At 42.4% G+C, this 15219-nt stretch overlaps 1 protein-coding gene across 3 annotated transcripts in view; it reads left to right on the forward strand.

Annotated features, from left to right (window-relative positions):
* Positions 1 to 14766, forward strand: part of LOC112214460 (beta-1,3-galactosyl-O-glycosyl-glycoprotein beta-1,6-N-acetylglucosaminyltransferase 4-like) — a 40480-nt gene extending 25714 nt beyond the window's left edge. The window contains exons 1-3 of one of the 3 annotated variants that reach the window (XM_024373211.2): positions 9830 to 10171; positions 12635 to 12701; positions 12904 to 14766. In XM_024373211.2, the coding sequence (XP_024228979.1) occupies positions 12905 to 14257 (1353 nt within the window). In that variant the 5' untranslated portion in view covers positions 9830 to 10171; positions 12635 to 12701; position 12904 and the 3' untranslated portion in view covers positions 14258 to 14766. Of the gene's footprint in view, positions 1 to 9829; positions 10172 to 12634; positions 12702 to 12903 lie in introns of those variants that run through there. The other 2 variants (XM_024373213.2, XM_024373212.2) reach the window with 2 other exon arrangements.
* The last annotated feature ends 453 nt before the right edge of the window (positions 14767 to 15219 follow it).

Raw genomic sequence — 15219 nt, forward strand, 5'->3', positions numbered from 1 at the left:
AATACCAAACTCTTCATTGAGACAATGCTGAAACATCAAGCCATGGGCGAGTCAGTGCCACCTTTTAATTGGTGCATAGATCAAAATGAAATGAAAGTTATCTTAGAAATTCAGCAGGCTATGGTGTGAAATAGGCTTGTTGAAGTGCCGTCTCTAAATCAAATTGTATTGTTGGTCAAGTACACATATTTTGCAGATGCTATCGCAGGTGCAGGGAAATGCTTATGTTTCTAGCTCTAGTTCAACCAGTGCAGTAATACCGAACAATACACACACAAATCCCCCCCCCCAAAAAAAATATATAAAGAAATTAAGAAATATCTGAATGAGAAATATATAAAAATACTGGTGTGTATAGACATTATAGACATAGAAAATGTGTGTACAGCAGAAGTTGTGTACAGCAATAGTTACAGGGCCTTCAGAAGTATTTATACCCCTTGACTTATTCCACTTTTTGTTGTTACAGCCTGTATAAATAAATACTAATCTCATGCGTCTACACACAATACCCCATACTGACGAAGACAAAACATGTTTTTAGAAATGTTTGCTAATTTATTGAAAAAGAAATACGGAAATAACTCATTTACATAACTATTCACACCCCTGTGTCAATGCACTGTAGAAGCAGGTTCGGCGGCGGTTACAGCTTTGAGTCGCCTTGGGTTTGTCTGGATCAGCATTTCACATCTGGATTTGGGGATGTTCTCAGATTCTCCCTTGCAGATTTTCCTCCAGCTCTAGTAAACTTGATGGGGAGCAGCGGTGAACAACAATCTTCGTCTTTCCACAGATTTTCAGTGGGGATCCAAGTCTGGGCTTTGGCTGAGCCAATCAAGGTCCTTCACATTCTTGTTCTGAAGCCATTCCAGCGTTGTTTTGGCTAGATGCTTGAAGTCATTGTCCTGTTTGAACATAAATCTTAAGCCCAGTCTGAGGTCGTTTGCACTCTGAAGCAGGTTCTCATCAAGGATTTGCCTGTATTTGGCTCCAGTCATTGTTCCCTCTATACTCTTTTCTACATTGTAGAATAATAGTGAAGACATCAAAACGATGAAATAACACATTTGGAATCATGTAGTAAGCAAATCAAAATATAATTTGATTCTTGAAAGTGGCCACCCTTTGCCTTGATGACGGCTTTGCACACTCCTGGCATTCTCTCAACCAGCTTAACCTGGAATGCTTTTACAACTGCTTTGGAGGAGTTCCCACATTTGCTGAGCACTTGTTGGCTGCTTTTCCTTCACTCTGTGGTCTAACACATCCCAAACCATCTCAATTGGGTTGAGGTCAGGTGATATGATGCAGGCCAGCACTCCATCACTCTCCTCCCTGGTCAAATAGCCCTTCACAGCCTGGAGGTGTGTTTTGGGTCATTGTCCTGTTAAAAAACAAATGATAGTCAAACTAAGCGCAAACCACATGGCATGGCGTTTCGCTACAGAATGCATTGGCAGCCTTGCTGGTTAAGAGTGTCTTGAATTCTAAATAAATCACAGACAGTGTCACCAGCAATGCAGCCCATACAATCACACCTCCTCCTCCATGCTTTACAGTGAGAACCACACATGCAGAGATCATCCGTTCACTTACTCTACGTCTCACAAAGACATGACGGTTGGAACCAAAAATCTTGAATTTGGACTCCTCAGACCAAAGAACAGATTTCCACCGGTCTAATGTCTGCTGCTGGTGTTTCTTGGCCCAAGAAAGTCATCTTATTATTGTTGGTATCCTTATTTGTAGCAATTTGACCATGAAGGCCTGATTCACGCAGTCTCCTCTGAACAGTTGAGATGTGTCTGTTACTTGAACTACATGAAGCATGTATTTGGGCTGCAATCTGAGGTGCAGTTAACTCTAATGAACTTATCCTCTGCAGCAGAGGTAACTCTGGGTCTTCCTTTCCGGTGGCGGTCCTCATGAGAGCCAGTTTCATCATAGCACACGATGGTTTTTGCGACTGCACTTCACATTCTTGACAAGTTCTTGACATTTTCCGGATTGACTGACCTTCATGTCTTAAAGTAGTGATGGACTTTAGTTTCTATTTGCTTATTTGAGCTGTTTTTGCCATAATAGGGACTATTTCCAAATATGGCTATCTTCTGTATACCAACCCTACCTTGTCACAACACAACTGATTGACTCAAAAGCATTAAGAAGGAAAGAAATTCCACAAATGAACTTTCAACAAGGCACACCTGTTAATTGAAATGCATTGCAGGTGACTACCTCATGAAGCTGGTTGATAGAATGCCAAGAGTGTGCAAAGTTGTCGTCAAGGCAAAGGGTGGCTACTTTGAAGAATCTCAAACAGAAAATATATTTTGATTTGTTCACATTTTTGGTTACTACATGATTCCATATGTATTATTTCATAGTTTTGATGTCTTCACTATTATTCTACAATGTAGAAAATCGTAAAAATAAAGAAAAAAAAACAAACTTTTGACTGGTACTGTATATCCATACAAACTATCAATAACGACATTTAAATAAACTAAATCAGCCTGCTTTTCTAACAACATTCTAATCAGGTCCCTACACAGACTCAGAAGGATCCTGTGAGGGCGAAACATTTTCTGGTGTCAGTAGTCCTTGCAGTGCTCCTGCCATGAAGCCTTGGATGCCCAAAAACTTAATAACTGTGGCTATAAAGTCTACAAAATCCACCTTCACAGTAAGTGTATCCAGATCACTTGGTTGACTTATAACATTTGCAACTGGTTGTGGTGTATTCCCCACCATATCTCCTTCAGCACTGTGGCCTCTTACCCCTTCACATAGGATATTTGCTGTATAGCCCCGATGCTTGACACCTCAACCTCTTTCACCCTATTGAACCTTTATTTAACTATCCCAGCTTTACATAGGTTGGTAGATACACTTAATCAAACATCAATAATATAGATAAACTTTGCACCTTTTTCCCATTCTAGACTGAACAATAATATAAATGCAACATGCAACAATTTCAAAGATTTCACTGAGTTACAGTTCATATAAGGAAATCTGTCAATTGAAATACATTCATTAGGCCCTAACCTATGGATTTCACATGACTGGGAATACAGATATGCATCTGTTGGCCACAGATGCCTTAAACAAAAGTAGGAATGTGGATCAGAAAACCAGCCAGTATCTGGTGTGACGACCATTTGCCTCGTGCAGCGTGACACATCTCCTTTACATAGAGTTGAACAGGCTGTTGATTGTGGCCAGTGGAATGTTGTCCCACTCCTCTTCAATGGCTGTGTGAAGATGCTGGATAATGGCGGGAACTGGAACACGCTGTTGTACACGTCGATCCAGAGCATCCCAAACGTGCTCAATGGGTGATATGGCTGGTGAGTATACAGGCCATGAAAGAACTGGGACATTTTCAGCTTCCAGGAATTGTCTACAGATTCTTGCGACATGGGGCTGTGCATTATCATTCTGAAACATGAAATGATGGTGGTGGATGAATGGCACGACAATGGGCCTCAGGATCTCGTCACGGTATCTCTGTGAGATGTGCATACTGTGCATTCAAATTGACATTGTTAAAATGCAATTTTGTTCGTTGTCTGTAGCTTATGCCTGCCCATACCATAACCCCACCGCCACCATGGGACACTCTGTTCACAACGTTGACATCAGCAACCCGCTCGCAAACACAACGCCATACACGCTGTCTGCCATCTTCTCAGGACAGTTGAAACCTGGATTCAGCCGTAAAGAGCACACAAGTGTTTCCCTGGGATGGTGTCTGACAGTTTGTGCAGAAATCCTTCAGTTGTGCAAACCCAAAGTTTCATCAGCTGTCCGGGTGGCTGGTATGGGATGACTCTGCAGGTGATGAATCCGGATGTGGAGGTCCTAGGCTGGTGTGGTCTGTGGTTGTGAGGCCCGTTGGATGTACTGCTAAATTCTCAAAGCCTCGGCTTATGGTAGAGAAATAAACATTAAATTATCTGGCAACAGCTCTGGTGGACATTCCTGCAGTCAGCATGCCAATTTAACACTCCCTCAAAACTTACATATATGTGGCATTGTGTTGGGGGACAAAACTGCACATTTTAGAATGGCCTTTCATTGTCCCCAGCACAAGGTTCACCTGTGTAATGATCACGCTGTTTAATCAGCTTCTTGATATGTCACACGGCCAGGTGGATGGATTATCTTGGCAAAGGAGAAATGCTCACTAACAGACGTAATCAAATTTGTGCACAAAATTTGAGCGAAATAAGCTTTTGTGTGTGTGGAACATTTCTGGGATCTTTTATTTCAGCTCTTGAAACATGGGACCAACACTTTATATATTGTGTTCATATGTGTAGATACAGGCCAAGCGACGTGCATGAACTACATCCTGGAATGTTTGGCCTAAGATATTGATTATCAATGTCCAATGGGACTCCAGAGAGAACACCTTTAACCAGTTTACCTGCTCTGAGAATCAAAGCAGTCCACGTCATGCTTTTTAGAAAGACACGATATCAACACCAATCCACTCCTGGTTACTTTGACTGCATTAACTTTAACCAGCGCCTTCTTCACCATCCTTGTGATTTGAAAAGGGTTTCCTAAATGAGCATCCGTATCCAAAAAACATACTCAAACAACCAATGGTTCTTCACTCATTTTCCACAACAATTTTAGCTCTTTTTGTTCCCTTCTTGGACTTTACTGTTATCCACTTTATCACTAACTGTACTTGACACGCTTTGTTTCATACAACACTTCCGCTATCTCAACCATCTCCCCTTCTTCCAACGATCACATAACTTCTTCCTCTACTTCTTCTGAAATGCACTGTCAAATGTGGGATCTTTATATAGACAGGTGTGTTTCTTTTGAAATCATATCCAAACAATTGAATTGGTCACAGGTGGACTCGAAGTTGTAGAGACATCTCAAGGATGATCAAAGGTGCACCTGAGCTCAAATTGGAGTGTCATAGCAAAGGGGTGTGAATACTTATGTAAATTAGATATTTCTGTAATTCATTTTCAATACATTTGCAAACATTTCTAAAAACATGTTTTAACTTTGTCATTATGGGGTATTGTGTGTAGATGGGTGAGAAAAAAACAATTTAATCAATTTTTAATACAGGCTGTAACCTAACAAAATGTGGAGTAAGTCAAGGGGTATGAATACTTTCTGAAGGCTGAGTTTTGATTAGAATCCTGTTTATACACTATCTTTCAAAAGTTTGGGGTCACTTAAATGTGAAATCAAATCAAACCAAATTTATTTATATAGCCCTTCGTACATCAGCTGATATCTCAAAGTGCTGTACAGAAACCCAGCCTAAAACCCAAAACAGCAAGCAATGCAGGTGTAGAAGCACGGTGGCTAGGAAAAACTCCCTAGAAAGGCCCAAAACCTAGGAAGAAACCTAGAGAGGAACCAGGCTATGTGGGGTGGCCAGTCCTCTTCTGGCTGTGCTGGGTGGAGATTATAACAGAACATGGCCAAGATGTTCAAATGTTCATAAATGACCAGCAAGGTCGAATAATAATAAGGCAGAACAGTTGAAACTGGAGCAGCAGCACGGTCAGGTGGACTGAGGACAGCAAGGAGTCATCATGTCAGGTAGTCCTGGGGCATGGTCCTAGGGCTCAGGTCCTCCGAGAGAGAGAAAGAAAGAGAAAATTAGAGAGAGCATATGTGGGGTGGCCAGTCCTCTTCTGGCTGTGCCGGGTGGAGATTATAACAGAACATGGCCAAGATGTTCAAATGTTCATAAATGATCATGGGGCATGGTCCTAGGGCTCAGGTCCTCCGAGAGAGAGAAAGAAAGAGAGAAGGAGAGAATTAGAGAATGCACACTTAGATTCACACAGGACACCGAATAGGACAGGAGAAGTACTCCAGATATAACAAACTGACCCTAGCCCCCCGACACATAAACTACTGCAGCATAAATACTGGAGGCTGAGACAGGAGGGGTCAGGAGACACTGTGGCCCCATCCGAGGACACCCCCGGACAGGGCCAAACAGGAAGGATATGACCCCACCCACTTTGCCAAAGCACAGCCCCCACACCACTAGAGGGATATCTTCAACCACCAACTTACCATCCTGAGACAAGGCTGAGTATAGCCCACAAAGATCTCCGCCATGGCACAACCCAAGGGGGGGCGCCAACCCAGACAGGATGACCACATCAGTGAATCAACCCACTCAGGTGATGTACCCCTTCCAGGGACGGCATGAGAGAGCCCCAGCAAGCCAGCGACTCAGGCCCTGTAATAGGGTTAGAGGCAGAGAATCCCAGTGGAAAGAGGGGAACCGGCCAGGCAGAGTCCTTGTTTTTGAAAGAAAAACTTTTTTTTTGTCCAATATAATGTATCAAAAATGCAATGTAGACATTGTTAATGTTGTAAATGACTTTTGTAGCTGGAAACTGACTATTTAAAAAAAAAATGAATATCTACATAGGCGTACAGAGGCCCATTATCAGCAACCATCGCTCCTGTGTTCCAATGGCATGTTGTTAACTAATCCAAGTTTATCATTTTAAAAGGCTAATTGATCATTAGAAAACACTTTTGCAATTACGTTAGCACAGCTGAAAACTGTTGTCCTGATTAAAGAAGCAATAAAACTTGCCTTATTTAGACTAGTTGAGTATCTGGAGCATCAGTATTTGTGGGATGCTGGCATTCTAGACAGAGTTGCAAAGAAAAAGCCATATCCCAGACTGGCCAATAAAAAGAAAAGATTAAGATGGGGAAAAAGACCACAGACACTGGACAGAGGAACTCTGCCTATAGGGCCAGCATACCGGAGTCACCTCTTCACTGTTGACATTGAGACTGGTGTTTTGCTGGAACGATTTAATGAAGCTGCCAGTTGAGGACTTGTGAGGCGTCTGTTTCTCAAACTAGACACTCTAATGTACCTGTCCTCTTGCTTAGTTGTGCACCTGGGCCTCCCACTGCTCTTTATATTCCGGTTAGAGCCAGTTTGAGCTCTTCTGTAACGGAAGTAGTACACAGCGTTGTACGAGATCTTCAGTTTCTCTGCAATTTCTCGCATGGACAGCCTTCATTTCAGAAGAAAGTCTTTGTTTCTGGCCATTTTTCAGTCTCAACCACTTCCCCTTCTTCCACAAATTACACAACTTTCTTCTTCTGAAATGCAATGTCAACTGTGGAACCTTATAAAAAGACATGTGTGTTTAATTGGTCACAGGTCGCATCTCAAGGATGACCAAAGGAAACGGGATGCACCTAACTTTTGAGATACAGAAATCATCCCCGTATGATGCATATCGCATCAGATGACGCAAATTGCAGCTTAATGTGATGCAAAATGTGTCATACTGGGATAATGTCTGTATTTTGAAAGTTACATATCTCGAAAACTTGATTGCTGACAAGCAAAACATTTTGGGACTATGTCAACAATGGAGTAATGAAAGAAATACCAAAATATACTTTTTGTGTGTAGCTTTCCTTTATGTACTTCACACCACTGCTTCTGAGGTATTTGCCCACGCCTGATGGGCATGGCAGTGCAGGTCAGCTCCAGGCCCCGCAACACTAATACAGGTCATGAAGGAGCCCGACTTCGGCTCCATATTCGACTCAGCTTCTATATCACAGAGGGAGGGAGAGAGAGAAATACTGTCACCATACAGTCATGGAAGCCAACATTAAATACACAGTTGAACATAGCCAATCAAAGATCCTGATTCACTGCTAATTCACATAGGACATGTGCCAGCACGGCACTGACTGGGGCCCATTGGCACAGTGGAAAGGGGCATATACTTACAACATACAAGACACACAGCACTGATTACATGATCAATGGTAGTTGGGTGAATTCTAGGACAGATAGTATTTTGACCATTGACCAGATCAAATGTTACCAATCCGATTCAAGTGTCCTCCATTACTCTGAAGTGGGACTGGTGTCTGGCCACTGCCTCAGCCCTCTGGAACAGCTCCTGATATGGTTGAGGGGTTCCCACAACGCTGCGCTGAACCACAAATCCACCAGGTTTGGATATACAATATCACTCAATAAACATATAGTGACAAAAATAACTTTCTCTAATTTGGAAGTAATTTATATGCTAGTAGAGGGACTGTAACTACAGAATAGATTCAGGCCGGTGACACTGACACCGTTACTATGCACCTAGCTGTGTACGTTGCTGAATGCTGGCTGACATGTTTTGTTATTTGCTATTTGTAGTAGACAAGTGCCATGCTTGATTTATTTTTGCCCTAGAAAATATGCTATAAACTTTTATGAGAACAGGCATGTTGTTTTGGGTTAGCAGGCGAAGCCCCGAATGCTAGCTACCCACTAGGCACACACTGGTTGAATTAACGTTGTTTCAAACATGAACAAACATGGAATAGATGTTGAGTGGATGTCTGTGCCCAGTGGGTAGTCAGCCACCTAACTTGCAAATCCGTGTTAGCTATCCATATCTTTGTCCGAGTTTAAATTAGTTGGCTATCTAGCCAGTTTGAGTTGAAACATTGTTGAAAGGAAGCTGGCTACATCCTATGATTAGTTGGCAAGCTGGTATCCAATGCCTGCCCTGTATTGACCCTAAATGCAAATAGGCTACAGTTAGCAAGGTAGCTACACAACGTGAGATATGTGCATCTTCATCTTTTTATTTTCTTTGTACTTTTAACCCCTTTTCTCCCCAATTTGTAGATACAGTCTTATCCCATCGCTGCAACTATGAACTTGGGAGAGACGAAGGTCGAGAGCCATGCGTCCTCCGAAACACAACCCTACCAAGCCGCACAGCTTTTTGATTCACTGCTTGCTTAACCCGGAAGCCAGCTGCACCAATGTGTCGGAGGAAACACCGTCCAGGTGGCGATCGAAGTCAGCTCGCAAGTGCCGGCCCGCCACAAGGAGTCGCCTCTACTAGGCCAATTGTATGCCTCTTCATGGGTCTCCCAGGCACGGCCGGCTGTGACACAGCCTGAGATCTAACGTGGGTCTGTAGTGACACCTCAAGCCGCAGTGTCTTAGTAGACCGCTGCGCCACTCGGGAAGGCCCGCACATCTTCATCTGACATGCTACATCACATTACGCGTTAGCTTGATGTATTTAGCTAGCTACAGTATCATTCCACTTTCATCTGTGATTTCATTGCTAGCCTGGCTCACTAGCATGCTCAAAAATGGTTTCTATAACCAAAAGTAGTTACTAGCTAGCTAGTACCAGCTATCTAATTAGCTAACACACTCACAGAAGTAAACGCATCGTATGTAATACATTCCTGGCCATCTGGCAATATTGTTGAAATGCATTGGAAGTTTACACCAACTTTATGGAAGCCCATTTTCACTCCTATTTGCTGTGCTAAATGTGCGTGCATTGCACCCATATGCAGACTTGACAACATTGTCCACATAGCAGTTGGCAGCGGACCACAAAGTGTTGTTTCTGGGAAATTGTGCATCATTGGCAAAAGTGTGCATATTGTTAACCCCATGCCCAATCCTCCGGTAAATTGTGATGTACTCACTTACAAAACTCTGTTTTGGACAAGACTGACTTCATGACAAAAATGATCATATATCCACTTTGCAGTACATTTTGACACTATAATTCATGTTTCTGACTCATATCGATGCCACGGGCCATTTAAAACCAGAGAAGTTGGTTCTAAGGGGAAGTTGATCTTTCTGTCATGCAGGTTATACTGTGCATGGAGTTTCCAATAAATGGCATTACTAAATGTGTGATGTGATAGGAATTTAAACATGACAAAAAAAAATAACACACACAAAACAAACATTTGATTAATAAAATATTTAGTCTTCCTCAAAAGGGGACGCTATCTCACTGGGTCTCAACTCGTTTGGTACTTTAACACCTCTCTCTCTCTTCATTGCTGCAGTGAGTAGGAAAAGTCACCCCGTGCGCGCTGTCAGAGTCCAAGCATAACGATAGCGGATCATTTTAACATGATGGGATTTAACCAAAGACATACGGAGCTCTGCAATTAACAACACACTGGTGGGATATCAAAGGAGTTTACCATGCAGCGAACAACAATCTGTTTGTGGAATAACACTTTCGAGAGATTGACGAAAAGTTTACAAATCTGAATGGGATTGTAGAAGCAACATGCTAAAGTACGGAGGCAAATATGTCAATTATACCGGTATGCAAAGACAAAAGTAAGAAGAAGAAACTTGGAATCTTGTAATTCACAATGATATGACTTTATAGTTTTAAAAAAAATCTGAGCTTGAAATGTAGAGCACATTGGGTGATCATTCTTCTTCAGAACAGAACATTCAACACGAGAAATATTTTATTTCTGAAAATTCGAGTCATTGCTAGGAAGTCACAGTCAACTGAACACTGTTGTCTTCACATGTTAGTTCTCAGTTAAACTCAATTCAATAAACTGTATTTATCATCAAGGAATGGGCGTTAATATAGACAGTGATGGAAAAAGTACCCAATCGTCATACTTGCGTAAAGATACCTTATTAATAGAAAATGACTAAAGTCCAAGTGAAAGTAACCTACGAAAAATTCTAAAATACTTGTTTTGAAATATACTTAAAAATCAACAGTAGAATGGAATTGCTCAAATATACTTAAAGTATCAAAAGTGAAAGTACAAATAATTTGAAATTCCGTATGTTAATCAAACAAGATGGCGCCATTTGTTAAATATATATTTTTATTTACGGAAAGCAAGGGGCACACCAACACTCAGACATAATTTACTAACGAAGCATGTGTGTTTAGTGAGTCTGCCACATCCATTGACCCTTTTCCTGTCCTGCTAAGCCTTCAAAATGTAACGAGTACTTTTGGGTGTCAGGGAAAATGTATGGAATAAAAATTGAATGACTTTCTTTAGGAATATAGTGAAGTAAAAGTAGTAAAAAAATATAAATAGTAAAGTACAGAAACCCCCAAAACTTACTTAAGTACTTTAAAGTATTTTTACTTAAGTAATTTACACCACTGAATGTGGAGTTGGTCCCCCCCTTTGCTGCCACTCATCTGGGTAGGCTTTCCACTAGATGTTGGAACATTGCTGCGGGGACTTGCATCCATGCATCCACAAGAGGATTGGTGAGGTCGGGCACTGATATTGGGCGATTAGGCCTGGCTCAGTTAGTGTTCCAATTCATCCCAAAGGGGTTCGGTGGGGTTGAGGTCAGGTCTCTGTGCCGGCCAGTCAAGTTCTTCCACACCGATCTCGACAAACCATTTCTGTATGGACCTCGCTTTGTGCACTGAGGCATTGTCATGTTGAAACAGGAAACAGCCCTCCCAAACTGTTGCCACAAAGTTGGAAGCACAGAATGTCTAGAATATCATTGTATGCTGTAGCGTTCCCTTCACTGGAACTAAGGGGCCTAGCCCGAACCATGAAAAACAGTCCCAGACCATTATTCCTTCCTCACCAAACTTTACAGTTCCTCATTCCAGAGAACGTGTTTCCACTGCTCCAGAATCCAATGGGGGCCAGCTTTACACCACTCCAGCCGACTCTTGGCATTGCACATGGTGATCTCAGGCTTGTGTGCGGCTGATCAGCCATGGAAACCCATTTCATGAAACTCCCAACACACAGTTATTGTGCTGAAGTTGCTTCCAGAGGCCATTTGGAACTTGTTAGTGAGTGTTGCAACCGAGGACAGACTATTGTTAGGCGCTACGTTTCCGCTTCACAACAGCACTTACAGTAGACTGGGTCAGCAGGGCAGAAATTTTATGAACTGACTTGTTGGAAAGGTGGAATCCTATGATGGTGCCACGTTGAAAGTCACTAAGCTCTTCAGTAAGGCCATTCTTCTGCCAATGTTTGTCTATGAAGATTGCATGGCTGTGTGCTCCATTTTATACACCTGTAGGCAATGGGTGTGGCTGAAATAGCCAAATCCACTAATTTGAAGGGTGGTCCACATACTTTTGTATATATATAGTGTATTGTAGTGATTCAGGAGTAATATTACATCAGAATAATATGCCCCACCAACATTAGGCAACTATTCTGAAAACCCAAACTCAAATAGCTGAAATAAGTAAATTAAATCAATGATTTTCAGTAGGTATGAGGTACCTCTCATTGAATGTCCCATGGATAACTTCCTTTCAGAATCAAATAATAGGAATATTTTCTGAACGTTCTCTAAAGCACATCAAATATCTTATTATAACGTTATACTGCGACCAAACCAGGACCTGTACTAAACTTCCTCTTATGGTCCCGAGTTATCGTCATGTTTTATTGTTCCTAGAATGTTCTGAGAATGCCAGTGGGATAATGTCTTGCCGAAACCCTTAAAGGGACCTAATGGGAACATTGTCCTTAGGATTTCCCTGTTTGCTGGGAAGATCCCTTTCAATGTGCCATCAAATCTCATAAAACGTTTCAGAAAAAGTCTCAGTCTTGTTACCCTTTAAAGAGGAGGGTGCTGGAGTTTTGAAAACAGGGATGCCAATAATCGTTAATCTCTGAGATTTTTTTTGTACGACTTGTTAACAAAATCAATTTGTTTGCATACAATATGGCTCCGTATTTGTATTATTGATACAGTTTATACAGTCTTTTTTTCTCATCTTTATCAATGTGCCAATAATTTCTGACCTTACTGTACATTTGAACTTTTCAGGCTCGGGTTTTAGAGCAAGTCATCTTTTCTGGGCATTACGAGACCTCCACACCATTTCCTGAGCGAGGTGATTTTTATTTTACAGGATTATATATTTAGCCCAACATTTGAGTCGTCTAAGCAATAGAGTAAATAACCAGCTGAGCACGGTTGTCAAACATATTGTAAAAAATGGATTCAGTTAAATCCTTACGATTTTTTTGCATGATTGCATTCGTGAACTGATTTGTTTCTTTTTTTCTGATTATTGTTCTTTTGTGTCACCACAGAATGAAAATAAGATTTGCCTTTCCAAGCAGACTGCGGAAGAAGAATTTCATTTCTTCTTTATCATTGCTGCTGGTGATCTGTGCCTTCTTGCTGCTCTTCCTAAAGTTCACTGTTAAATACAGCATTACCATTGAAACCTATGGGTCTACCGCAGGCTACAATGACGTTGAGCTGCTCCATCGCTACAACATTGACTGCAATGCCATCTATGAAATGGAGCCGGCCGAGTTGGGGAAGTCGCTGGTCATCAGAAAACAGGTGGTGGTGGAAGAGCAGGACAAGAGCTTGGTCAACCTGATCTCAAATTGCCCGCGATACCTCCTCTCCCGGGGCTATGGGGATGTCCAAGTGTCTGAGGAGGAGCAGGCCTTCCCCCTGGCCTACTCACTGGTGGTCCACAAGTCTGCCTCCATGGTGGAGAAGATCCTCAGGGCCGTCTACACCCCTAACAACATCTACTGTATCCACTACGACCTGAAGTCATCAGAACTGTTCAGAGAGTCCATGGAGGGTCTGGCACGCTGTCTACCCAACGTCTTCATCGCCTCTAAGCTGGAGGCAGTGACGTATGCCAGCATCAGCCGCCTCAATGCTGACCTCAACTGCCTGTCTGACCTTATAGGATCAAAGGTCAAGTGGAGGTATGTCATCAACCTGTGCGGTCAGGACTTTCCCCTGCGCTCCAACATAGAGCTGGTGGCTGACCTGAAGAAGCTCCGGGGGGGTAACATGATGGAGACAAGTCGCCCCAGCGAATACAAGAAGCAGCGTTTCTCCTTCCACCACGAGCTGCAGAACGTGTCATTCGAGTACCACCGGCTGCCAGTGAAAACCAACAAGGCCAAGGGGCCTCCGCCGCACGGCATACAGATGTTCATCGGCAGCGCATACTTCGTGCTCTCGCTGGAGTTCGTCACTTATATGAACAAGTCTGCGCTGGCCAAGGACTTCCTGATGTGGTCAAATGACACCTACTCCCCAGATGAACACTTCTGGGCCACGCTGACACGGGTGCCGGGCGTGCCAGGTGAGGTGCCACGGGCCCAGGCCGACATCACAGACCTGATGAGCAAGACCAGGCTGGTGAAGTGGAACTACCTGGAGGGACCGCTTTACCCATCATGCACAGGCAAACACGTCCGCAGTGTGTGTATCTATGGGGCGGGGGAGCTGCGCTGGCTACTGAACTACGGCAGCTGGTTCGCTAATAAGGTGGACGCCAAAGTTGACCCGGTCCTTATCCAATGTCTTGAGGATAAATTACAGGAGAAACAGAGACTCTTGGTCAAGGCTATGAAGTCACAACAAAAGATTCCCTCCTCTGTGTTAGCAGTTGATGTTATTCTTCAATAATACAAACTCCAAAGCAAATCAGGGGGAGAAAATGTGATTTATTTGAGAAAGACAAATCATAGATGTTATGCTGGGAGGTAGATGTTCAGTCTCCCCGGTCCTCAGCTTTTCTCAACAGAATAAAGGACAGGATGCCATTGATAACCCCCCACCCTAGCCTGGGATTGACCAATAACAAGGATACTTGTTATTGGGCCAATAGCCAAATAACAAGTATCCTGCTCCAGACTCAATGTACAGACCAATGAAAACGTGAGTCCAGGACTGACATTCCACAGAATACCTACTATTTACATTGACAATTCCCTATTGATCGTTAATTCTAGTACTCTCGTCCTCTCATCCTCTGCGCTGTGTATTTATTTTCTAAATATTCTTATACCTGGAAAAGGTTAAATAAATGGATGATTGATTATTAATGGGTTAATTCATGTGGGAATATGGAACCTTTGTAATGCTGTTTTTGACAGCACCATTTTGGTATTATTAAAGACTTTTGTCTGAGTTGATCATGTCCGAAACTCAAATGATGTGACAGTGCTTTATGGTATTTATGATAGTGGAATGCTGGATGAGATAGTGGAATGCTGGATGAGATAGTAGAATGCTGGATGAGATAGACTTGGCTATCTATGTTAGGGTTATTCTCTCGTTTTGCAACTTGAGACTTGAAGTGGGGGATGTTTGTGATAGTCTGACCTTTATATAATATGGATTAGGTTAACCAGGGCCTTGGCTCCCCAGATGAAAGCATGTGAAAACCAGCGTATGATGACTACAGTATGTATTCTGACTTCAGAAAGTATTCACATCCCTTGACATTTTCCAGAATTTGTTGTGTTACATCCTGAACTTAAAATAGATTGCATTGAGATTTTGTGTCACTGGCCTATACACAATACCCCATAATATCAATTCATGTTTTTATAAATATTAATTTACATAAGTATTCACACCCCTGA

Source organism: Oncorhynchus tshawytscha, linkage group LG20, assembly GCF_018296145.1.
Source record: "Oncorhynchus tshawytscha isolate Ot180627B linkage group LG20, Otsh_v2.0, whole genome shotgun sequence".
Taxonomy (NCBI): Eukaryota; Metazoa; Chordata; class Actinopteri; order Salmoniformes; family Salmonidae; genus Oncorhynchus; species Oncorhynchus tshawytscha.